General features: G+C 42.0%; 1 protein-coding gene across 4 annotated transcripts in view; it reads left to right on the top strand.

Annotated features, from left to right (window-relative positions):
• Positions 1–11,037: 11,037 nt before the first annotated feature.
• OGDH (oxoglutarate dehydrogenase) overlaps positions 11,038–25,006 on the top strand; it is an 82,429-nt gene continuing 68,460 nt past the window's right edge. For 3 of the 4 annotated variants that reach the window (XM_014828272.3, XM_014828273.3, XM_014828271.3), the window contains exons 1-2: positions 11,044–11,176; positions 23,740–23,988. In XM_014828272.3, the coding sequence (XP_014683758.1) occupies positions 23,767–23,988 (222 nt within the window). In that variant the 5' untranslated portion in view covers positions 11,044–11,176; positions 23,740–23,766. Of the gene's footprint in view, positions 11,177–23,739; positions 23,989–25,006 lie in introns of all 4 variants that reach the window. The other variant, XM_014828270.3, reaches the window with a different exon arrangement.

Here is a 25,006-nt window from a genome sequence, read left to right as displayed (position 1 = left end):
AAGAATTCTTAGTGATTTCTCAAGGAGCCCTCTCTCGGCCTCTGTTTTGATATTATCATGTTACTGCTGTGCTCGTATATTTTTATCTCTGAGCAGGCAGGGTCTCCATCTGTGCCCCCAGGCGACTGTGCCTGTCTTAGGTTGCCTCCCCCTGGAGGTCTTACCTGTCATTGGCTGACCGGCCTTCTCACTTCTGGGTCACAGTTTGTTGGCAAGCCATTTCCAGTGATTATTAACCCTTCCTGCGTCAGGGGCGGCTACATATTGGACATGGCATAGAGCAAAGGGAGGTTGAAACTTTGTTTTTAATTTTTTATTAAGAGAATTTCCAGTCACACCTAAAAGAATAGTTACAATGAACTTTCATATACCCGTCATCCAATTTCAACAATGATCAATTTTTTGCCTTTCTTGTTTCATTTATCTTTCTGCATTGTTTTTCCTGAAGTATATTAAAATCCCAGACATATCATTTCACCTATAAATACTTCAGTGTGTGTCTCTTTTCTTTCAAAGATTGGCACCTGAGCTAACATCTGTTGCCAATCTTTTTTTTTTTTCTCCCCAAAGCCCCCTAGCACATAGTTGTATACTCTTTATGTAGGTCCTTCTGGCTCTGCTATGTGGGACGCAACCTCAGCATGGCTTGATGAGTGATGCTAGGTCCTCCCAGGATCCAAATCGGTGAAACCCTGGGCTGCTGAAGTGGAGCGCATGAACTTAACCACTTGGTCATGGGGCTGGCCCCATAGTGTGTGTCTCAAACAGATAAGGACTTTAAAAAATACCATTAGCACACCCAACAAAATTAAACATAACTCTTTAATGTCATCTAATACTTAGTATATATGCAATTTTCCCCCATTGTCTCAAAAACTTTTAGTGTTTAATGAGGGTCCAAGCAAGGTCTACTTGCTGCATTCATTGATGTATCTCCTAGATCTCTTCTAAAATACAACAATTCCGCTTCCCTTTTTGTGGTTGATGATGATGATGCCACTTACTGAAGGAACTGGATGGGGTGACCAAAAGAATTTTTCACATTCTGGATTTGGCTGATTGTATCTTCATGTGTCATTTTACATGTTCCTGTCCCTGGTATATCCTGTAAACAGTTAAATGTAGAGCCAGAGAGGATTTACAGTAAAACAAAATGTTTCAATCCATTATAATCATTACCCTTTTTTTTAAAGACTTTATTTTCCCTTTTTCTCTCCAAAGCTCCCCGGTACATAGTTGTGTATTTTTAGTTGTGGGTCCTTCTAGTTGTGGCATGTGGGATGCCGCCACAGCATGGCCGAATGAGTGGTGCCATATCCGAGCCCAGGATCTGAACCGGTGAAACCCCTAGACACTGAAGCAGAGCGTGCGAACTTAACCACTCAGCCATGGGGCCGGCCCCATCATTACCCTTTTTTTAATGTTCAAATTGTCTCATAAAACATTCAGTTTCTTCTGTGCCCTTTGGCACAATTCTAGTAGTCTTTAGGGGCTTTCTTGCTTTACATTTTGTACATTTCCTGCCCTAGACACAAAATCAGCCGTTTATCCAAGGAATCCTAATTCACTTTAGTGAGAAATGGTATTTGTATTTCTAATTTTGTATTTTTTCTTAAAGAGGACCTGAAATTTGTCCTAATTGATGAGTAATCTTAAGGAGATGGCATCCTCACAGTAGAAAACTTGTCTTAGGTCATCTAATCTCTGGGCCAAAACTTTCCCCTTAAAAGTGGTAGGGGCAGTTTCTGCCAACATTTATCTAGGCTGGCTACCCCTTCATTCATTCACTCAACCAATATCTGCTGAGCAGCCATTTGTGCCAGACACTGCTCGAAACTCTGGGAACACACCAGTGAACAAAACACAAAAATGCTTGTCCTCATGGATTTATCTTGATTATTGTTTGTCAATAAGTAAATATGTAGCATGTCAGAAGGAATAAGTGTTAAGGAGGAAAATGTGGCAGGGAAGAGGACGGGAAGGTATAGTGGGTTGAACAGTGGCCAGGCCCAAAATGTCCATGTTCAAGTCCCCAGAACCTGTGAATGTGACCTTACTTGAAGAAAGGGTCTTTGCAAATGTAATTAAGGATCCTGATGAGATAATCCGGGATTATTGAGGTGAGCCCTAAATCCAACAACAAGTGTCTTTATAAGAAACAAGAGACACCTCACACTCATTAGAATGGCTACTATCAAAAAAAACAGAAAACAAGTGTTGGTGAGGATGTGGGGAAATTGGAACCCTTGTGAATTACCTGTGGTAATGTAAATTGTTGCAACCACTATGGAAAATAGTATGGAGGTTCCTCAAAAAATTAAAATAGAATTGTCATATGATCTGGCAACTCCACTTCTGGGTAGATCTCTAAAACAAATGAAAGGATTTTCAAAAGATATTTGCACATCCATGTTCATAGCAACACTATTCACAATAGCCAAGAGGTGGAAGCAACCCAAATGTCCATCAATGGATGAAGACACAAGGGATAAACAAAATGTGATACACACATACCATGGAATATTATTCAGCTTAAGGAAGGAAATTCTGTAATATCTACAACGTGGATGAACCTTGAGGACATTATGCTGAGTGAGATAAGCATGTCACAAAGGACAAATACTGTATGATTCCATTTATATGAGGTATTTAGAGTAGTCAAAATCATAGAAATAGAAAGTGGAATGGTGGTAGCCATGGACTGCAGGGAGGGAGGAATGGAAAGTTATTGTTTAATGGGTGTGGAGTTTCAGTTTCAGATGATGAGAAAGTCCTGGAGATGTTTCACAATATTGTAAATATACTTAATGCCACTGAACTGTACACTTTAGAGAGCTACCCAGACAAAAGGGGGAGGCTATGTGATCACAAAGGCAGACATTGGAGTGATGCAGCCACAAGCCAATGAATGCCTGGAGCCACCAGAAACTGGAAGAGACAAGCAATGAAATCTCTCCTAGAGTCTCTGGAGGGAGCACAGCCCAGCTGACACCTTAATTTTGGACTTCTGCCCTCTGGAATTGTGACAGAATAAATTTCTGTTGTTTTAATCCACCGTGTTTGTGGTAAATTGTTATGGAAACTAACATAGGGAGTGTCTGGTTAGAGGTGGGGTGGGATACAAGAGTGGCCAAGGAAGGCTCACTGAGGTGCCATGTGAAAGGGGCCCTTAAGGGGTAGGTCCTACAAGTACTGGAGGAAAGAGTGAAAGCCCTGAGGCTGGCATGTGTCTGCTGAGTTAAATAAGGGCAAGGAGGCCAGTGTGGCAGGAAAGAGTTGAGGAAAGGAGGCGGAAATGAGATCGTAGGTGGATTAGGAGGGTTAGGTAGCCCTTTTAGACCATTTTAAGGACTTTGGCAAATGAACCCCTTAGGGGATTCTGAGTGAGGAATGACTTGATCTGACTTAAATTTTAAAATTATCATCCTGTCCAGGCAAAAGATGATCAATGTATAACAGAAGGATCATTAATGGGTACAAAATATTTTTTAAGTAATGTTTAACCTGAATCAGGTCTTTTGTCCCATCTTGCAGTTTCCTAGAAATTCAGAAGTTAGAGGACATTGTGAGGAAATAATAAGGAAAATCCAGACTATGGAACAATTGGTTTCAACCTTTCAAAAACTAAAGGGAGCAAAAAATAAAGTGGGGGAAAGGTACTAATTTAAAAAAGACTAGAGATACATAACACCAAATAAGACATGTGAACCTTGACTGGACCTTGGTGTGGTAGAACAGTGTCAACAATCCCTCCCATCCTTGCATCCACATGATGCTCTTCCCATTGAGGCATGGAATCTATTTCCCTTCCACTGGAATCTGGACTGGCCCTGTGATTTGCTCTGACCAATTCAATGCAGTAGAAGAGAAACTGTATGGCTCTGGAGCCTAGGCCTTAAGAGGCCTTACGGATTCCATTTTCACTGCCTTGGAACCCAGCTGAAATGAGGTCCAGCCCACCCAATAGAGCTGCCAGCCATTGGAATGAAGCCATTTTGGATCCTCCAGTCCCAGAGGAGCTGCCCCAGCCAATATCACAGGGAACAAAGGTGAGTTATCCACACCATAACCACTGTGTCCAATTATGCAACTGGAAAAAATGAGGATGCTCTCTATGAACTAATATAGAAGGATTTCCAGGATAAACTGCTAAGTTTAAAAAGCATGGTGAGAAGAAGAGTACCTAGTAAGCTATCTTTGGTGTTTGTATTTGCACGAAAAACACTAGAAGATATAAGACTCTAGTATAAGTGGTTACTTATAGGTAACGTGGATATTCAGCCAATATACACCAGTATGGTTTCAGATTAAAAAATAGAAATACTTCTGTCCTAGTTGGTAAATGGCCACTCTCCAAGCCCCTGAACTCCCTCCACCTCTGCTCTCACCTCAGGATACCTGATAGCCCCATGACACAACAAATTAAGAGTTGCCTCTGGCAGGGAAGGACTCTGGTAGGCTAGCAGATAATGAGATGGATGGTAACAGGGGTACAAGGGGGACTTTGCAAACTAAACCTTTTAATATCTTTTTGATTTCTGAACCATGTGAATATGTTACCTATTTAATAAAATAAAATTTAAAAAATAAAGCAGGGGCCAGCCTGGTGGCGCAGCGATTAAGTGCACATGTTCTGCTTCGGTGGCCCGGGGCTCACCAGTTCAGATCCTGGGTGCGGCCATGGCACCACTTGGCAAGCCATGCTGTGGCAGGTGTCCCACATATAAAGTAGAGGAAGATGGGCATGGATGTTAGCTCAGGGACAGTCTTCCTCAGCAGGAAAAAAAGAGAGAAAGAGAAAGAGAGAGAGAGAGGAGGATTGGCAGCAGATGTTAGCTCAGGGCTAATCTTCCTAAAAAAAAAAAAACTAAAGCAGTGCTAGTGCCATTCTCTATCACAGTACCCTGTCTTACGGATTTCAAAACATTAATTGCTATCTTGTTGGCTTACCCTAAAATGTAGCTCCATGACAACATAGCTCCTGTCTGTGTTGTGTTCACCTCTGTATCCCCAGCACCTAGAACCAAAGTGGTATAAATATTTGTTGAATGAATGCAGAATGTCTATTTTGATGAAAAAGCATACTGAGCAGGAAATCCACCAAAGGCAGTGCTCAGAGGAAAATTTACAGTTGTAAATGTCTACATTAAAAAAAGAAGAAAGAAATCAAATCAGTAGCCTAACTTTACACTTTGAGGAACTAAACAAGAAAGAAAAAAAAGAGCAAACTAAACCCAAAGCTAGCAGAAGGAAAGAAATAATAAAGATTAAAACAAAGGTAAATAAAACAGAATGGGAAAACAATAGAGTCAATGAAAGTAAAAGTCAATTCTTTGAACAGATCAACAAAATTGACAAACATTTAGCTAGACTGACAAAGAAAAAAAGAGAAGACATAAATCACTAAAATCCAAAATGAAAGTAGAGACATTACTACTGACCTTACAGAAATAAAAAGGATGATAAGAACACTATGAACAATTGCACACCAACAAATAAGATAACTCAGATGAACTGGACAAATTCCTAAAAAAACACAAATCACCTAAAATGACACAATAAGGAAAAGTCCAGGAATGGATGGCTTCCCTGGTGAGTTCTACCAAATATTTAAAGAAGAATTAATACCAATCCTACTTAAATTCTTCCAACTAATTGAAGAGGAGGAATACTTCCTAGTTCATTCTATGAGGCCAGGATTACACTGATTTTAAAGCCAGACAAAGACATCACAAGAAAAGAAAATATATTTTATGAATATAGATTCAAAAACCCTCAACAAAGTACTAGCAAACCAAATCCAACAGCATCTTAAGAGGATTATACATCATGACCAAGTGGGATTTATCCCATGAATGCAAGGGTGGCTCAACATAAGAAAACCAGTCAATGTAATATATCACATTATTAGAATGAGGAGAAAACCTACAATTACCTTAACTTATGCAGAAAAGGCACTTAACAAAACCCAACACCCTTTCATCATCAAAAACACTCAGAAAACTAGGAATGGAAGGAAACTTCCTCAACATGATAAAGGACGTGTGTGGAAATCCCACAGCAAACATCTTAATGGTGAAAGACTGAAAGCTTTTCCCCTAAGATCAGGAAGAAGATAAGGGAGTCTGCTTTCACCAGTGCTATTCAAGACTGTACTGGATGTTCTAATCAAAAGAATTAGGCAAGGAAAAGAAACAGATGGCATTCAAACTGGAAAAGATGGAAGTAGACAAAGTCCCAAAGAATTCAAAAGAAAGCTACAAGAGCTAATAAATTCAGCAAAATTGCAGGATATAAAATCAGTTGCATTTCTACACACTCAAAGTGAACAACCTGAAAAGAAAATTAAGAAAAGAATTCCATTTGCAATAGCATCAAAAAGAATGAAATCATTAGGAACAAATTCAGCCAAGGAGGTGAATGACCTGTGCACTGAAAACTACAAAACAGTTCTCAAAGAAATTAAAGAAGACACTACTAAATGGAAAGACATGGACTGGAAGACTTAGTATTGTTAAGATGTCAATACTACCCAAAGCAACCTGCAGAGTCAACCCAATCCCTATCAAAATTCTAACAGCCTTTTTTTGCAGAAGTGGAAAAGCCAATCCTTAAATTTACAGTCATGTGCCACGTAATGACATTTCAGTCAATGACAGGCTGCATATACGACAGCGGTCCCATAAGATTAGTAATACATAGCCTAGGTGTGTAGTAGGTTATACCATCTAGGTTTGTGTAAATATACCCTATGATGTTTGCACAACAAAATTGCCTAACAATGTATTTCTCAGAACACGTCCCTGTCGTTAAGCAATACATGACTCTATATGGAATTGCAAGGGACCCTGAATAGCCAAAACAACCTTGAAAAGAACAGAATTGGAGGGGCCGGCCCCGTGGGAGAGTGGTTAACTTTGCACACTCTGCTTTGGCGGCCCAGGGTTTCACCAGTTCGAATCCTGGGCATGGACATGGCACTGCTCATCAAGCCATGCTGAGGTGGCGTCCCACATGCCACAACTAGAAGGACCCACAACTAAAAATATGCAACTATGTACCGGGGGCTTTGCGGAGAAAAAGGAAAAATAAAATCTTTAAAAAAAAAAACAACAAAATTGGAGAACACACACTTCTGGATTTCAAAACTTACTGCAGTAGCTGGCCCAGTGGCATAGTGGTTAACTTTGCACACTCCATTTTGGTGGCCCAGGTTTCACGAGTTCAGATCCTGGGCACAGACCTACATACTGCTCATCAAGCCATGCTGTGAATACCCATATACAAAGTAGAGGAAGACTGGCACAGATGTTAGCTCAATGACCATCTTCCTCAAGCAAACAGAAGATTGGCAACAGATGTTAACTTAGGGCCAATCTTCCTCACACATAAAACAAAACAAAACAAAACAAAACAAAAACACTTACTACAATATTACAGTAATGCAAACAGTGTAGTACTGGCAAACAGATAGCATACAGACCAATGGAATAGAATTGAGAGTCCAGAAATAAACTCAACATATACGGTCAATTGATTTTCAAAAAGGGTGCCAAGTCCATTAATAGGGAAGGAATCATGTCTTCAACAGACGGTGCTGGGACAATTGCAACATGCAAAAAGATGAAGTTGGACCCCTACCCCACATCATATATAAAAAACAACTGAAAATAGATAAACAACCTAAATATAAAAGCTAAAACCATAAAATTCTTAGAAGAAACATAAGGGTAAATCTTCATGACCTCAGATTTGGTAATGGATTCTTAGCTATGATATGAGCAATAACAACAAATAAAATGAACTTCATCAAAATTAAACACTGGTTCATCAAAGGAAATTATAAAGTGAAAAGACAACCTACAGAATGGGACAAAATATCTGCAAATCATATATTTGATAAGGGATCAATACCCAGAATATATAAAGAATTCCTCCACCTGGACATTGAGACAGACAACCCAATTCAAAAACAGGCAAAGGACTTGAATAGACTTTTCTCCAAAGAAGATATACAAATGGCCAGTAAGCACATGAAAAGATGTTCGACATCATTAGTTACTAGGGAAATGCAAATCAAGACAACAATGAGATCACCTCACACATACTAAGATGACTATAATAAAATTTAAAGAGAAAATAGGAAGCACTGACAAGGATTTGGAGAAATTGGAAGCCTCCTGCATTGCTGGTGGGAATGTAAAATGATGTGGCCACTAAGAAACAGTTTAGCACTTCCTCAAAAAGCTAGAGATAGCATTACCATCTGACCCACCAATTCCACTTTTAAAGAATTAGAAACAAGTACTCAACGGATACTTGGAAGCCAATGGTCATTGTAGCATTATTCACAATAGCCAAATGGTGGAAATAACTCAAATGTCCATCAGCTGATGAATGGATAGATAAAGTGTGGTATATCCATACAACGGAATATTATTCAGCCATAAAAAGGAAATTCTGACACATGCTACAACATGGATGAACCTTGAAAACATTCTGTTAAGTGAAATATGTGATCCATAAAAGGACAAATACTGTATGATTCCACTTACATGAGGTACCTAGAGTCATAAAATTTATAGAGACATGCAGTATAATAGAGGTTACCAAAGGAGAAGGGAGAGGGAGGGGCATGGGAAGTTATCACTTCATGATTACAGAATTTCTGTTTGAAGTGGTGAAAAGGTTTCAGAAATATAGTGGTGCTGGTTGCACAACATTGTGGATATAATACCAGTGAATTACACACTTTAAAATAGTTAAAATGGGGCCAGCCCCCATGGCCTAGTAGTTAAGCCTGCGCCACTTTGGCAGCCCAGGTTTGGTTCCCTGGACGCAGACCTACACCACTCGTCTGTCAATGGCCATGCCATGGCAGCAGCTCACATACAAAATAGAGGAAGACTGGCAGCAGATGTTAGCTCAAGGCGAAACTTCCTCAGCAAAAAAAAAAAGTTAAAATGACATTTTTTTCGTATATATATTTTACCACAATAAAAAAAAGAGAAAAAAAAAAATACTGAACTTTGTTCCTTGGTTCCTTAACCTTCTCCCAGTCTCCCAGATCCTTATCCCACACATCAGCCCAACTGTGTTCTCACAAGCACTTACACTCTCTACTTAAAAAAAGAAAAACAAAAAACACCTCTTACTTTGCCTTTCCCTTTTAGAAATTTAAAAACTGCTCTAAGTCTGTATCACACCAGTGAGTGGGTGGCATAGCCCTTGGTCTGAATTCGGGCCCACATTCAGATATTTGTGTTCTCTATGACACTATCATGGTCAGATCTCTGTGGTCCGATCACTGCCCCTGGTCACCCCAGTATCCTCTGCTGTGCCTCATGACACAGTCCTTGTCTTCAAGCTGTTGGGAATATATACAGAACAACTCAAGACAGTGTGGAACAGCAATTCCCTAATGTTAGTCATTTGGATGCCACCTCCCCATACTAATATCTAGTTAATATAGTCTTTAAGTGGAACCATTTATTACAAAACTATCATTACTGTAAGTAGAAAAATCAGTATCACTTGCCATAAATATCAAAGATAAACTGTCACAAATCAGGAAGACAAGGCAGTTTAAGCTTTAGCTTTATATTATTGCCCACCAAAAGTTTTGAGCCTAAGGTCTGACCTCTGTCAAAAAAGGAAAGGAAACCAGTGGAGTTAAACACACATTAGCACGAAATGAGGCTTTCTCCTTGCTGTAATGAAGACTGAAGAATTGCAAGGGACTAACTTTTTCAGTATGTGAGTGACTACAATTTACCTTATTTCCTCAATTCTGAGACAATTTTTTTTTTAAGATTTTTTTTTTTTTATTAATGTTATGGTAGATTACAACCTTGTGAGATTTCAGTTGTACATTTTTGTTAGTCATGTTGTGGGTACACCACTTCCCCCTCTGTGCCCTCCCCCCACCCCCCCTTTTCCCTGGTAACCACCGATCAGATCTCCTTATCAATATACTAACTTCCACCTATGAGTGGAGTCATATAGAGTTCGTCTTTCTCTGACTGGCTTATTTCGCTTAACATAATACCCTCGAGGTCCATCCACGTTGTTGTGAATGGGCCAATTTTGTCTTTTTTTATGGCTGAGTAGTATTCCATTGTGTATATATACCACATCTTCTTTATCCAATCATCAGTTTCTGGGCATGTAGGCTGGTTCCACATCTTGGCTATTGTAAATAATGCTGCGATGAACATAGGGGTGCAACGGACTCTTGAGATTTCTGATATCTGAGACACAATTTTTGTTTTCACATTTAGAAATAGGGCTGCAACTTACGGTCAAGATGTGCTAGTAAAAGCATCTTTTCTTTCTCTGCAGTAAATAAAACATCGTAAAGCCTAAGGCCTGGGCCCTGCCCAGCAGAGTGGTTAAGTTCCCGCTCTGCTTCCCCGGCTGAGGGTTTCGCCAGTTCTGATCCTGGGCCGGGACCTGGGACTGCTCGTCAGGCCATGCTGAGGTGGCATCCCACATGCCACAACTAGAAGGACCCAAAACTAAAATATACAACTATGTACTGGGGCGCTTTGGGGAGAAGAAGGAAAAATTAAAAAAATAATAAGTTAAAAAAAAAGCCTAGGGCCACTTGTATCCAATGAAATGGCTTGATACACCGTCCACGCATTAGCTGAAGGGACCGGCGTCCTACAGCGATCCCGCTGCCCCTTTGGGAAACCCTCGTGTCCACCACGGCTCCACAAACCCTCGGATACGCTGAGGCCCGCGCCTGGGCCTCTTGGTTCTCACTCAGCCTGCCCACGGGCCGGCGCAGCGCTGACCAAGGTTCCTTTCTGTCGGGAAACAATCATCACGTCGGCTCAGCCCTCCCTCAGAGGGTTTCTGACAGCCCACTACAGGAGACACTACTAGGCACGGACGAACCCGCTTTCCACACCCTGCAAGCAGGTCCGTTCGGCCCGACGAAGCCCAAACCGGGGCCGCACCCTCTTCGTCAGCTTGGCGGTCACTAACACCCACCGCGAGCGACGCCGGCGCGTCTCTGTGACGCCACGGCCCCGCCCATGCGGCAGGGGCGGGCCTTCTCCTCCTGGGGCGGGCCTGCGTGCTGACGCCACACGCCAGGGCGGAGCCGAGAGTTTGGTGCCCCGGAGTGGGGTGTCGGCGCCTTATTCGGGTGGAGCTGAACCAGAGACAGGTAAGGGCGCGCTGCCGCCGGGCCTGGCCCGGTATGGGAGGCTCCGTACTCATCGGGTAGGAGGCAGGGATCGCGGCAGGGAGTGAGGCCGCTGCGCCCCTGTTGTCGCTGGCGCCGCGGTGACAGGGAGTGAAGCTGGATGGAGCGGGACTGAAGAGGGAGGTGGGTGGGACGGAGCCTGACGGACAGGTGTGGCAGCTAATGGTGCTGCGGGCGTCGCCGGGCGGGCGGAGATTGGCGGGTGCGGGCGCGCGCGGAGGTCGCGAAGGGCGCGGAGCGGCGCGCCATTGGCTGTGGCGGGCCGGGGGAGGGCCGCGCGGCGGATGTGAGGGAACGGGCGCCGCCGCCAGGGTGACCCCCAAGGTCGAGGAAGCGTCACGTGCGAACCGCCTGGCCGTGTCCTCTGTCCGTGCAGACGACGGAAGGATGGCGCGCCCTTGAAGCGGTTGCGGACTTTGGGCCGTCCTCCCAGCCCAGAGCACTATGCGGGTCGGCTCCTGTCCTCAGTACCTCACCATACCCATCCTTCTCCCGGCGTGCTCCTGGACTGATGCCCTTGAGGAGCGGAATACCTTGCAGTACCCCCCCATGCCCAGTACCCTACCATACCCGTCCTCCTTCCTGCACTCTGAGGGTGAGCCTTTGAGGAATGTATTACTCCGCAGCACCCACAGTACATAGTACCCCACCATACTCAGTACCCCACCATACTCATCCTTTCCCTGCGTGCTCTCGGGCTGATGCCCTTGAGGAGCAGATTATCCCTCAGTGCTCACCCTACTCTGTCCCCACTGTACTCATCGTCTCCGTGCCTGCTTCTGAGCTGATGCCCTTGAGAAGCAGAATACCCTACAGTACCCACCATACTCAGTATCCCACTGTACTCGTTCTCTCCTTGCATACTCCTGGGCTGATGCATTTGAGGAGCAGATTATCCTGCAGTACCCACTGTACTTAGTACCCCACCGTGGTCACTACCCCACCTTACTCATCCTTCCTGCTGTCCTTGGGGTGATGCCCTTGATGAGCATGTTTACCCCTGCAGTACAGCACCATTCATCCTCCTTCTGGAGGTTTGGTAGCCCATGTTCAGATGAAGTGCCTTTTCTGGAGGAACACAGTAGTCGTGTACCTTTTCTCTTTTGCAAAACTACCTGACTTAAGTGTAAGCTGTGCCCTGAGACTTAATAGAAAACCTGTGGCTAGGCACTGACTGAGTAGACGAGAACCTGCTGTCTCCCCGCTTCACCCAGCACAAAGGAAAGGTGACTGTGAGGTCGGAGGTGTGGGCTCTGTATTGGCGTTTCTCTGTGCCTTGTTCTGCAGTGCTGTACTTTGAAGCAGGACTGGAGGCTCCCTTCCAGGTACACGCTCTGAGCGGCTTTAGGATGAGTGCCCTGGGATGAAGGCTTGTTTGCACTGTGGCACGAGGTGCCAGTAAAACTCCAGTTTTTTGTGCACACCCGCCCCATGTGAAAATATTTAATACTGTTCTAGCTTTGCCGTTGGCTAAGGACTGGATCTTAGAAAGTTGGAGAAACACCAGAGTATCCTCATTGTTTTTTTGAGAGCACTTTGCACATTTCAATTACTTTTTTTTCTTTAACAGCTTTAGTGAAGTACAATTCATGTACCGTACAATTCAGTTATTTAAAGTATACAGTTAAATGGTTTGTACCATATTCAGGTATGCAACCATTACCACAATTCAGTTACTTTTAAAGATAACTTTAATTTCAAAAATGTGAATTTGTTAGTTTCATTTTAATTTGAATGTGCAGTTTATTAAGTACCAAATATTTACTGTGTTTATTATAGGTATATCACATATACATATATGCTTATTGGATCTGCTTTTAACTGATCTCATCCCTCACTGCCCCGTTTGAAAAAAATACTGTGCTGACTACTTTTTAAATTTTTAGATAATTTTTACTTTGAGATAATTGTTCAATTACTGAGAAATTTATACATGTGAATCTATCATATGCAGTTGTAACAAGTAGTATAGGGAGATCCCAGTGTCCCTTTACCCACTTTCTCCAAATGATAACATTTTGCAAAAACTATAGTAGATGTCACAACCAGATGTTGACATTGATAATAATAGAGATACAGAACATTTCCATCACCACTAGGATCCCTCCTGTTGCCTTTTTATAGCCACACCTGCTTCCCTTCTGCCTCCAACTCCTCAGCTCCTGGCAACCACTAATCTGTTCTCCATTTCTGTAATTTTGGCATGTCAAGAGTGTTATATAAAGAGAATCACAAAATATGTGACCTTTGGGATTGGCTTTTTCCTCTTAGGGTGATTCTCTGAAGATGCATGCAGGTTGGTGCCTCTGTCAGTAGTTTGTTCCTTTTTATGCCTCCAGGCTATGGATGTAGCCAGTGGATTTAGCTCTTCACCCACTGAAGGACATCTGAGTTGTTTTCATTCTTTGGCTATTATGAATACGGCTACTATAAACATTCATATACAGGCTTTTATGTGAACATAAGTTTTCATTTCTCTGGGATAAATCCCCAGATGTGCAATCACCAGGTCATATAGTGGTCACGTGTTTAGTTTTTTAAGAAATAACCAAACTGTTTTCTAGAATGGCCTGTACCATTATTACATTCCCTTCGTTAATGTATTTGTGATCCACTTTCTCTGCATCCTTGCCAGCATTTGTTGATCTTACTATTTTTTTATTTTATCCATTGTAATAGATGTGTATGTAGTGATGTCTTATTGTAGTTTTAATTTCCGTTTCCCTAATGGCTAGTGATATTCGGCATCTTTTCATGTGCTTATTGGCTATCTGTATATCTGTTTCTTTGAAATGCTTGTTCGTATCTTTTGCCCAATTCGTAATTGGATCATTTGCTTTTTTTAATGTCAAGTTTTGAGAATTCCTTATATATTCTAGTCCTTTGTTGGATGTGAGGTTCGCAAATATTTTCTCCTATAGCTTGTTTTCATCTTCTTTTTTTTTTTTTAATATACTTTACTTTCTTCCCCCTCTTGTTTTTAAAGATTTTATTTTTTTTCCTTTTTCTCCCCAAAGCCCCCTGGTACATAGTTGTATATTCTTCATTGTGGGTCCTTCTAGTTGTGGCATGTGGGACGCCGCCTCAGCGTGGTTTGACAAGCAGTGCCATGTCCGCACCCAGGATTCGAACCAACGAAACACTGGGCCGCCTGCAGTGGAGCGTGTGAACTTAACCAGTTGGCCATGGAGCCAGCCCCTTCATCTTCTTAACAGGATCTAGCAGAGCAAAAGTTTTTAATTTTGATGAAGTTTAGTTTATCAGTTTTGTCTCTTAGGGATCAGGCTTTTGGTGTCAAGTTTAAGAACTGTTTGCCTAGCTCTAATTCCTGAAGATTTTCTGTTTTTCTAAAAGTTTTCTAGTTTTCTGTTGTACATTTAAATCTGTGATCCATTTTGAGTTAATTGCTGTGTAAGGTGTGAAGTCTAGTTTGAGTGGGTTTTGTTTTGTTTTGCCCTACGGATATCCAACCAACACCATTTGTTGAAAGGTCTGTTCTTCCTCCATTGAATTGCTTTTGCACTTTTGTCAAAAATCAGTTGATTGTGCTTGTGTGGTCGGTTTCAGAGTTCTCTGTTTTGTTCCATTGGTCGTTTTGTCTGTCTCACCATTAATACTACACAGCCTTGTTTACTGAAGCTTGAAATCTTGAATCTTCCAATAAATCTTAAAATCAGGTAGATTGATTCCTTCCACTTTATTCTTCTTTTTCAAAATTAGTTTAGCTAATCTAGTTCATTGGCCTTCCCATATAAATTTTAGAATAATCTTGCCTATATCTACAAAAAATCTTATCAAGATTTTGATAGGAATTGTGTTATTCATATCTGTATATCAATTTGAACATAATCAACATCTTTAATATGTTTAATCTTCCAATCTGTGAATACAGCATGTCCTCCATTTATTCAGATATTTTCTTTCTTTCTTCAGCGTTTTCTAGTTTTCAGCTTATAATCCTGCACGTTTTGTTAGCCTTATACTAAGTATTTACTTTTTTTAAATTTTGGTTTTCATGTGTTCATTGATAGCATATAGAAATACAGTTGATTTTTGTATGTTTATGTTCTGTTGTATGACCTTGCTGAATTCACTTATTAGTTCTGTGAGTGTTCTTTTAGATTCCTTGATGTTTTGTACGTAGACAATCATGTCATCTGCAAATAGGAGTTGTTTTATTTCTTGTTTTGTTTTTTGATTCTCTGTTTTCTTTTTCCTGACTTCTTGTGGGTTACTTGAACACATTTTAAAATTCCGTTTTTACTTACATATAGTGTTTTTTAATATATATCTTTGCATAGTTTTTTTAGTGGTTGTGTATTACATTGTATGTACATTGCTTTTCACAGTCTGCTGGGGTCATTATTTTATCAGCTTGAGTGAAGTATAGAAACATACCTCTGTTTACATCACTTTACCCTCCTCAATTTAAAATTGTCTTAAATATTTCGTCTACATACGTTTAGAACCACATCAGACATGTTATAATTTTTGCTTTGTCCATCACACAGTTTAGAAGACTCAAGAGGAGAAGGAAATTGTATTTACCATGTATTGTTCTTTCCATTGTTCTTTCTTCATGAAATAGGGTCCCTTCTTGCATCATTTCTTTTCTGTTTAGAGAATTTCGCTTAGCCATTCATTTAGAGTAGTTTTACTGGCAGCAAATTCTCTAATAAGTTTTTCTTCATCTGAGACTGTCTTGATTCCTCTTTCATTCCTGAAGGATATTTTCGCTGGATATGGGATTCTGGGTTGAGTTATTCTCCTTCAGCACTTCAAGTGTTGTGCCACTTTCTCTTGGCCTCCACAGTTTCTGATGAGAACTATGCTGTTCAAATTGTTTTCAAAAGTTTGTTTAGGATATGTCTTGGAGTGGTTTTTTTGGGTTTATTCTATTTGGGGTTTGCTCAGCTTCTTGAATCTGTAGGTTTATGTCTTTTGTCAAATTTGGGAAGTTTTCAGCCATAATTTCTTTGAATACTTTTTCACCCCTCCCTCTTCTCCTGAGATTTTGATGATGTTCATATTCATCAATAGAACTTTTTTTTTATTGTCCCACATGTCCCTGAGGCCCTGTTCATTTTTTTTTTTCTAGTCTGTTTTCTCTGTTGTTCAGATTGGATATTTCTTTTGTTCTGTCTTCAGATTCACTGCATTTCTCCTGTCCCCTCCATTCTGCAGTTTAACCTGTTGAGTTTTTTATTTTGGTTATTGTATTTTCTAGTTCTGAAGCTCCCATTTGGTTCTTTATGTGTTCTGTTTCTTTGCTGAGGCTTTTTATTTTTCATTTGTTTGAAGTGTGTTCATAGTTGCTCATGGAAGCATTTTGACGCTAGCCCCTTTAAAATCTTTGCCAGATAATTCTAGCATCTTTGTCATTTTGGTGTTGATGTCTGTAGATTGTCTTTTTTTGTCTTGGTTGAGATCATCCTTGTTCTTAATGTGATAAGTGGTCTTTGATTGCACCCTGGACATTTTGGGTATTATGTTATGAGACTCTGGATCTTATTTAAATGTCTGAGCACAGCAGAACAGGCTTCCTCTGACACTGCTGGGGGACTGGGGGTGCTGACTGGTGCTGGGTGGGGCTGGATTCCAGGCTCCCTACCTGCCCTCCTTGGTATCTGTAGGGAGGGACTCCTTGTTAACTGCTTTGTGGGTGTAAATTCCCCATTAGGCCTTTGTGATTCCACCCTGCTTGGGAAGGGTGGGGTGCTGCCCTGTTACTGCTGGGCCGGGGTATCTAGGCTCATTCCTGGCCTCTATGGACATTGTTGGGGGCGGGGTTCATTGTCACTTGTTGGGGTGGAAGTTCCTGATCTCCTCTGACACCACCAGATGGGGTGGGAGTTGGCCACAGTATTTTCTGTGGGGTTGGCTGCGGTAGAGCGGTTATTGACTAAAAATGTTCTGTCCTGCTGGGCAGCCCTGTTCCTGGTCCTCTGGCCGGAGAGAGCAAGATTTTGTTGCAGCTTTTTTCATCAACATTAGTTGGCATTTCTGGGTTTTTAGCTTCTTCAACACTGAGTCTGGGATATAGGAAGCAGAAAGAAAACTGAGAACTCAGTGTTTTGTTTTCTTGTGCCTGAGGTCCCTTCCCAGTCTGTCTCCTCCTCTCCACTTTTCAGGGTCTTATGTTTTGTTTTATTTTAAATGTGAAGTCTCATGTTTTTAGCTATGTTTAGTGGGAAACCAAAGTCCTGAATGTGCTTTTAGATTTTTAATAAATATTGACAAATGGCCCTGCTTTCCATAAAGATTTAGTAATTTATACTCTAACTGACACCTTTGAGAAGTGCCTATTTACCTACACCCTTGAGTGCTGCAGTCAGGGCATCTACAGTCGCACAGTTTGGGTCTGGAGGAGGATGGCTCTGCCTTCAGACCCTTGCACTAAAGCTTGTTTAGAGTTCTGACTTTGGAGGTGGAAGCCCCTCCCAGCCATCTGGTCAGCCACCAACTCCAAATTCACTTGTATGTAGGTTTACCTAGGGAACTTCAGCTTTTTAAGAGATATCATTAGATGGTCTTTTTTTCCTGGTAAATTGTAATTCTTGAGTCATAGAAACACTTTTAAAGTGTCCAAGGTACTTTCATGTTTGTATCATAATTACGAAAAACATTGTGAGGGAGCAGGAGTGATTTCTCCCTTCGCTTTACAGGGTAGGAAACTGAACTCAGATCAAGTGACATGTTTAAGGCTCACGTAGCAAGGTAGAATCACGCTGCCTGTCTGCCCTGCAGGCTCATCCATCATCTCCATCTAGTAATGGCAAAATACTTCTGCGGTTTTAAGATAGTCCTCACTACCTCCCTGTTACTTAGTTTATGTTTGATGAGACATCACAAGCAAAAGACGTCAAACTCTATGACGGTCTCAGCCAGTAAGGGAGAATAGGTATTTGTGCTCTCTCTACATACGTTCTTTGTATCACTGCTAAAACTAAAATAATTACAGGCATGGAGTAACAGCCATGGGTATGTAGCAAACAGCATCTTCTTGATTCATCATAAGAATCTTAATGAGTCTGAAACAACAAAAGAAAGAAAATGGAAAATATTTTCAAGATGAGTTTTTGTTCTTTTAAGATGGTTGTCAGGCAACATACGTGTAACAATCACTTAGTGATGAGTGCTCTTTTCGCTCAAATACTCATTTCCTGAGAAACTGTACCCAGACTGTTTTTGCTAGTCATTACCGCAGACTAGCCAACATGATGTTGATAGGTGTTAGGAGTCAGTTTATTTCTTTGTTCTGTGTATGGGGCAGTGGCCTTGGGTGAGGTGTGTCCTGTTTCACTGGGGAAGGTCCCAGCACAGATAAAGTCTTATTTGATTACAGCATATAGTTTGCTAAGGGCAGGGCACTACACTCTTTTTTGGGGGGAGAAGATTAGCCCTGAGCTAACTACTGCCAGTCCTCCTCTTTTTACTGAGGAAGACTGGCCCTGAGCTAACATCCATGCCCATCTTCCTCTACTTTATACGTGGGGTGCCTACCACAGCATGGCTTTTACCAAGCAGTGCCATATCTGCACCCGGGATCTGAACCGGTGAACCCTGGGCCACCGAAAAGAGAAACGTGCAAACTTAAGCACTGTACCACCGGGCTGGCCCCCTAAACTCTTAAAAACAAATTTTGCTTTGGTTTTTGCTTTTTTTTAATGTTATTTTTCTTAAATGTTATAGATTTATGCTTGGTCTTGAAATTAATGGGTTACAAATAGTGTCATTTTGTGTACTTTATTGATAATTGATGGGTCAGTTAATTTTTTTCTTAGACTTCTTTTTTTTAAACAATTTTATTGAGAAGTAATTCACACACCATACAATTCACCTATTTAAGTTGTACAATTGAATGTTTTTCAGTATATTAGAAGGTTCTCCAACCATCAGCATAATCTAGTTTTAGAGCATTTTCATCCCCCCTAAAAAAAAAAAAACAACCATACCCATTAGTAATCACATTTTATCCCTGACTCCCTCTGCCCCTAGCCTTGGGCAACCACCACTGGACTTTCTGTCTGTATAGATTTGCCTGTTCTGAACATTTCATATAAATGAAGTCATACAATATGTTGGTTTTTTTGTGAATGACTTTTTTCACTCAATATTTTTAAGGTTCATCTGTATTGCAGCATGTATCAGTATTTCATTCCTTTTTATTGCCTAATACTGTTACATTCCGTGACTGAACTTCATTCTGTATACCCATTCGTCTGTTGATGGGCATTTGAATTGTTTCCACTTTTTGCCTAGTATGACTAATGCTATGAACATTTGTGTACAAGTTTCTGGGTGAACATATGTTTTCATTTGTCTTGGTTTGTATACCTAGGAGTGGAATTGCTGAGTTATATGGTAACTCTATGTTTAACTTTTTGAGGAACTGCCAAACTGCTTTCCAAAGTGGCTGCACCAGCTTACTTCTACCAGAGTTGAACAAGGCTTCCAGTTTCTCCTCGTCCTCTCCAACACTTATTTCCTCTTTGATTGTATCTAGTCTAGTGGCATGAAGTGGTATCTTGTTGTGATTTTGATTTGCATTTCCCTGATGACTAATGATATTGAGCATCTTTTAAGGTGCCTATTGGCCGTTTGTGTATCTTCTTTAGAGAAATGTCTAGCATATCCTTTGCCTATTATTTGATTGGGTTATTTTCCTGTTTATTATTGAGTTATAAGAGTTCTTTATATATTCCGTGCACAAGTCCCTTATTAGTTATAAGATTTGCAGATATTTTCTCTGATTGTGTCTTTTTTTGATGGTGCCCTTTGAAGCACAAAAGTTTTTATTTTGATGAAGTCCAGTTTATCTATTTTTTTCTTTTGTTGTTTGTGCTATTGGTGTCCTAACTAAGAATCTGTTACCTGACTCAAGGCCACGAATGTTTACTCCATTTTAACTTGTAAGATGTAAAACTTCTAGAGTCTTATAATTTTAGCTGTTACATTTAGATCTTTGATCCACTTTGAGTTAATTTTGTATGTGATGTGAGGTAGGGGTCCAATGTCATTCTTTTACATGTGGAACTCCAGTTGTCCCCGCACCATCTTTTGAAAAGACTATTCTTTCCCCATTGGATTTTTTTGTTATCCTTGTCAAATAGAAATATTCTTCTAAACCAAAAATCAGAACTCTTGGACTTTTGGGCAACTCAGAGCTTTCATGAAAGTGTTTGAACAATTGAATGTCTCTACCAAATGATGCGCTTTTCTTGAAGTTAACTCTAGAATTGGAAGGATGGAATCTGAATCTATCAAAATCTGAAATGTAAACCTATTTGCTCTGTGTGTCCGTCAGACTGTGGACAGAGAACAGCTATTCCTGGTCATCTCTGGGTGGAAGCAGGATGTTGAGCCATCTGCTGAAGAGCAACTTTCTTGATGAGTCATCTTAAAGGAAGTTTGAAAATGGCTAGCTATCCTGGTAACTGTGCTGGGCAGCACTGAATTTGTCTGATTCATTGGCTGCAGATAGCTGGATCACATGGCTTATTTACAGTGTCATATTGGAGGACTGCTTTGGGAAGAAGAGATGAAATGAGCAGTTTTGTGATTGTTAGTGTAGTGCTTATTAATTGAGTGTTACACCAACTGAATAGTGACAGACAAGTAATGGAGGTGATACTGTGGTTTTTGTTCTAGGAGAAGAACTCAACTCAGAGGCAATTGAGTGTTTCAAGCTGCCTAGATAATAATGACGTTGGAGGAAAAAAAGGAGCATTTTCCTTTAGCCCTGAAGAATAATAAGTAAAAATTAGCATTGAAAGCAGCAGTGGTAGTATTTTTGCCATCAGTGTCTTTGATGGCTCTTTGTCTCCATTAAATTTATTAGTGGAAAAAATTGGAGCATAGTTGGAGGTAGGAAGAACTGCTGAAGTAACTTAAACTTCTGACTTCTAAGGTGAAAAAAACCCACCAGTTATGATTGCATTGTATAGCTATATCCAAAATGTATTGCTTGTCTAGCTTTATTTATTTATTTACTTTTTTGAGGAAGATGAGCCCTGAGCTAACATCCCCCACCAATCCTCCTCTTTTTACTGAGGAAGACTGGCCTTGAGCTAACATCCGTGCCCATCTTCCTCTATTTTATATGTGGGACGCCTTCCACAGGATAGCTTGATAAGCAGTACGTAGGTCAGTGCCTGGGCTCTGATCCGGCGAACCCCGGGCCACCAAACTGGAGCGCGATAACTTAACCGCTGCACCACTGGGCTGGCCCCTGTCTATCTGTAATTTTTAAGGAGCAAGTTTTTGTTTGTTGTTTAGTTTGTTTTTAAAGCACGTGTTCTGCTCTTCTCTTTTGCTGATGTCTTTTCCAAGCAGCAGAGCAGTCCAGATGCTGTCTCCATCAGAGTCCCTTATGTGTATTCTGATCATATTTGGATCAAGAGGAAGGGTTCTTATAAACAGTATAGAGAATAGTTTATGCAACATTTATTTCTGGATAATTCTCAGCATGTTTCAAAGCTTGGATTCCTTTCTAGTAGATGTGGAGATAAGTGTAATTCCAACTTACAGCCAGAGCACTTGCTTTGAGGCAAATTCATGAGCAACCACACGTTAGGCCAGTAGCTCGTATCCCGGGGCAGAGGGCCCCAGCGGAGCAGGTGGTGGTGAGCCCTGCGCCCTGCCCTGAGGCTCCCCTCCTCTCTCTGGGCCCCTTTTGCTGTGATTGGAAGGTGCCCCTAGGTGACTGGGATTCTTGGGAGGAAAGGAGCAGCCCAGTGTCCTTGTCCCCTCCTAACAGGGTCCCCATCCAGAGGCATGCTGGATTCTTAAATGTGGTTGAAAATGGTTCAAGACACTCTGGGAACAGTCTAAACTCTTTCATGGTCTTGTGGGTGCCTCAGCCTCTTTTATAAAATGGCTGGGGTTTTTTTGTTTTTTTTTTTTAGGTTGGCACCTGAGTGAACATTGTTGCCAATCTTTTTTTTCTTCTCCTCCTCCTCCTCAAAGCCCCCCAGTATATAGTTGTTTATTCTAGTTGTGCCTCTGCTTGTGCTATGTGGGACACCGCCTCAGCTTGACCTGATGAGTGGTGCTAGGTCTGTGCCCAGGATCCGAACCAATGAAACCCTGGCGAAGTGGAGCGCACAAAGCTTACTGCTCAGCCGCAGGGCTGGCCCACAAAATGGCTAGTTTTATTCGAGAGTTATACAGTAGATTTAGTAAAACTTCAACCATCAAGCACAAGATCCATTCAGAGCAAAACCAATAAGTAGATCCATCCCATCCTCCTCCCTCCTTGAGCCCAGGTCTCTCTCCTGCTCTTGTCTGGTCCAGGCCGTCCTTCCCTCTTGTCTTGGCCTCTTGCTCCCTCTCCAGCTTATGGATGCCGTCACTGAAGGGCCAGGCAGAATAGAGACTTTGCTCCTGATGGGGCTTGGATCCTGGCTCTGCTGTTAATGGCCCTGTGTGACCTTGGGGAAAACAAAGAAACTGAAACTCAGAAAGGTGATCTATAAAATGGACGAGCTAGTACCAGCCTTCTGGGAGTTTGTGGGGCTCATGAAGAGTCCTAACATGTCAAGGTGCTGAGTGTATAGTGGCCCCGGGCAGGTAGAAGTTTCTTTAGTGATCACTGCATGTACATTCCTTTTGAACCTTTGGAAAGCCCACTCACTTCCTTGTCAGACCTTCTCTAGCTCCCCAGTGCTTAGGAAATGTGGCATCGGGACCCTGCGGCCCTGTCTAGCACCATTCACTCTTGCTCTTCCCCTGCGTTCTTTCACTTTTCCATCTCTCTGTCTTTCCTCCTACCATCTCTTCCGTTTAGAATGCCTGCTCTTTCCCCTCCCCTTCACAGCTAAATCCTTCCTGCGCTCCCAGGCCCAGTCTTAAAAACACAGCCTTCTCAAAGGTTTTCCTGGGCTCCTCCTCCCTCCCCACTGGAAGGAGCAAGTCCTGCTCTGGAGTTTGGTTGGCATTTTCTATGCCTCTCAAGCACTCAGTGCTTTCTCTGTAGTGTTTTTTTATATTTTTTTCTCTTCTGCTCAAAGATAAATTATTTGAGAGTGAGCAAAATATTTTCCCAATGTCTCTGTATTCTCTAGAATGCTGTGAGTCCAGCAGACGCTCAGTAGTTTCCACATAGATTAGAAAATCTATCTCATTTTGCAGTTAATCCTATTCTAATCCTTAAACTTTGTTGCCTTTTCTATAATTGTTTTTACACAATATACAAACTTAAAGAATGTCACGTTTATCATTGTATTATAAGTTGTCTCCTGTCTCTCAAACAAGATTTAAACTTGCAGGTGAAGACCATAACCTCTGCAACTGTGCTCTCGCCTCCCCATGTTGAGCACACAGGTCCTGTACATAGACGGTTGGTTTGGGTTGACTGCTCTCGCCCTATCATCGTCTCTGAACACAGACTTGGGCACTGAAGCAGAGCACACTGCCACAAATGCCTTTACAAAGTCTTTCTCCTCCTGCCGGGGTCTGAGCTTTTGTTCCAGTAGCCTTAGCTGCTAAAACGCTCTTTCTAACTTTTCTTTCCTCTTGTGCAGGCAGTCGTGAGAGCCTTCAGGACAAGAATGTTTCACTTAAGGACTTGTGCTGCTAAGTTGAGGCCGTTGACGGCCTCCCAGACTGTGAAGACATTTTCACAAAACAGACCAGCAGCAGCTAGGACGTTTGGGCAGATTCGGAGCTATACTGCCCCCGTTGCTGCAGAGCCCTTCCTCAGCGGGACTAGTTCGAACTATGTGGAGGAAATGTACTATGCTTGGTTGGAAAACCCCAAAAGTGTACACAAGGTAAGGCTTGTAGGAGTAGGTGTCTTCATGTGTTTGGTGTCTTAGCCTATTGACTGGCCGTCCAGGTAAGTGCTTGCATCCCGAGGAGCCTTCAGGACGGAAGGCAGGCAGGCAGATGGCTGGAAGCCCCACCGACCCAAGTTCTCCATGTCAGCCCAGCTTGGCCATCAGCCCAGGCCCAACAGGAACCATCTTCTCTGGAGAGGCATTCCCTCTTGCTTGACATGCAGCGTGCTCAAGACCTTGCTCCACGGAACAGACAACATGTTTAACCTGCAAGGATATAAAGAAGCGCTGGCACCACTTGCAGCTTCTCACTAAGGCTGCTGTAGGATGGAGACACTCAAGAAAGCAAATGGAAGGAATGACCCTGCGGGACCCTCCTCCATCCCACTGTCCTAAGAATGGCTGCAAATCACCTCGTGTAATTTCTGTATAAATGACATTTTAGATGAGTATGCTCATTTTTCTCCTGTATTTGAAAGTAAATTCTGGGAAGGCTTCCTTCTAATTTCTCTGTGTTACCTCTTAGGCATTTCCTTCTTAGAGCTGCTCTCTCCATGAATTTGCTTGATACAGGGCATACCTGGCAGCAGAATTTCTTTTTTTTTCCTTCTCCCCACAGCCCCCCAGTACATAGTTGTATATTCTAATTGTAGGTCCTTCTAGTTCTGCTATGTGGGACACTGCCGTAGCATGGCTTGATGAGCGGTGCTAGGTCCACGCCCAGGATCTGAACCAGTGAAACCCTGGGACACCAAAGCGGAGTGTGCAAACTTAACCACTTAGCCACGGGCCCAGCCCCAGAATTTCTTGATAGTGTTTTGGGCAGTGATATTTATGGGGTTTGATAACCATTTCCTGGTTTTTTAGGTCAGGCAGCTGGCCCAGTGCAGGAGCTAGAGGCTGGGTCCCTGAGTTGCTCACGCTCCTTGTGCCTTGTTTGCAGGGTGTGGGGGGATTTGGAGGAGACAGTATATGTGAGGTGCTCAGTGTCTGCACAGAGGTGCCCAGTGGA

The sequence above is a fragment of the Equus asinus genome, chromosome 1 (genome assembly GCF_041296235.1).
Source record: "Equus asinus isolate D_3611 breed Donkey chromosome 1, EquAss-T2T_v2, whole genome shotgun sequence".
NCBI lineage: Eukaryota > Metazoa > Chordata > Mammalia > Perissodactyla > Equidae > Equus > Equus asinus.
Note: the sequence above shows the minus strand (reverse complement) of the source record. Positions and strands in the feature narration are given on the sequence as shown.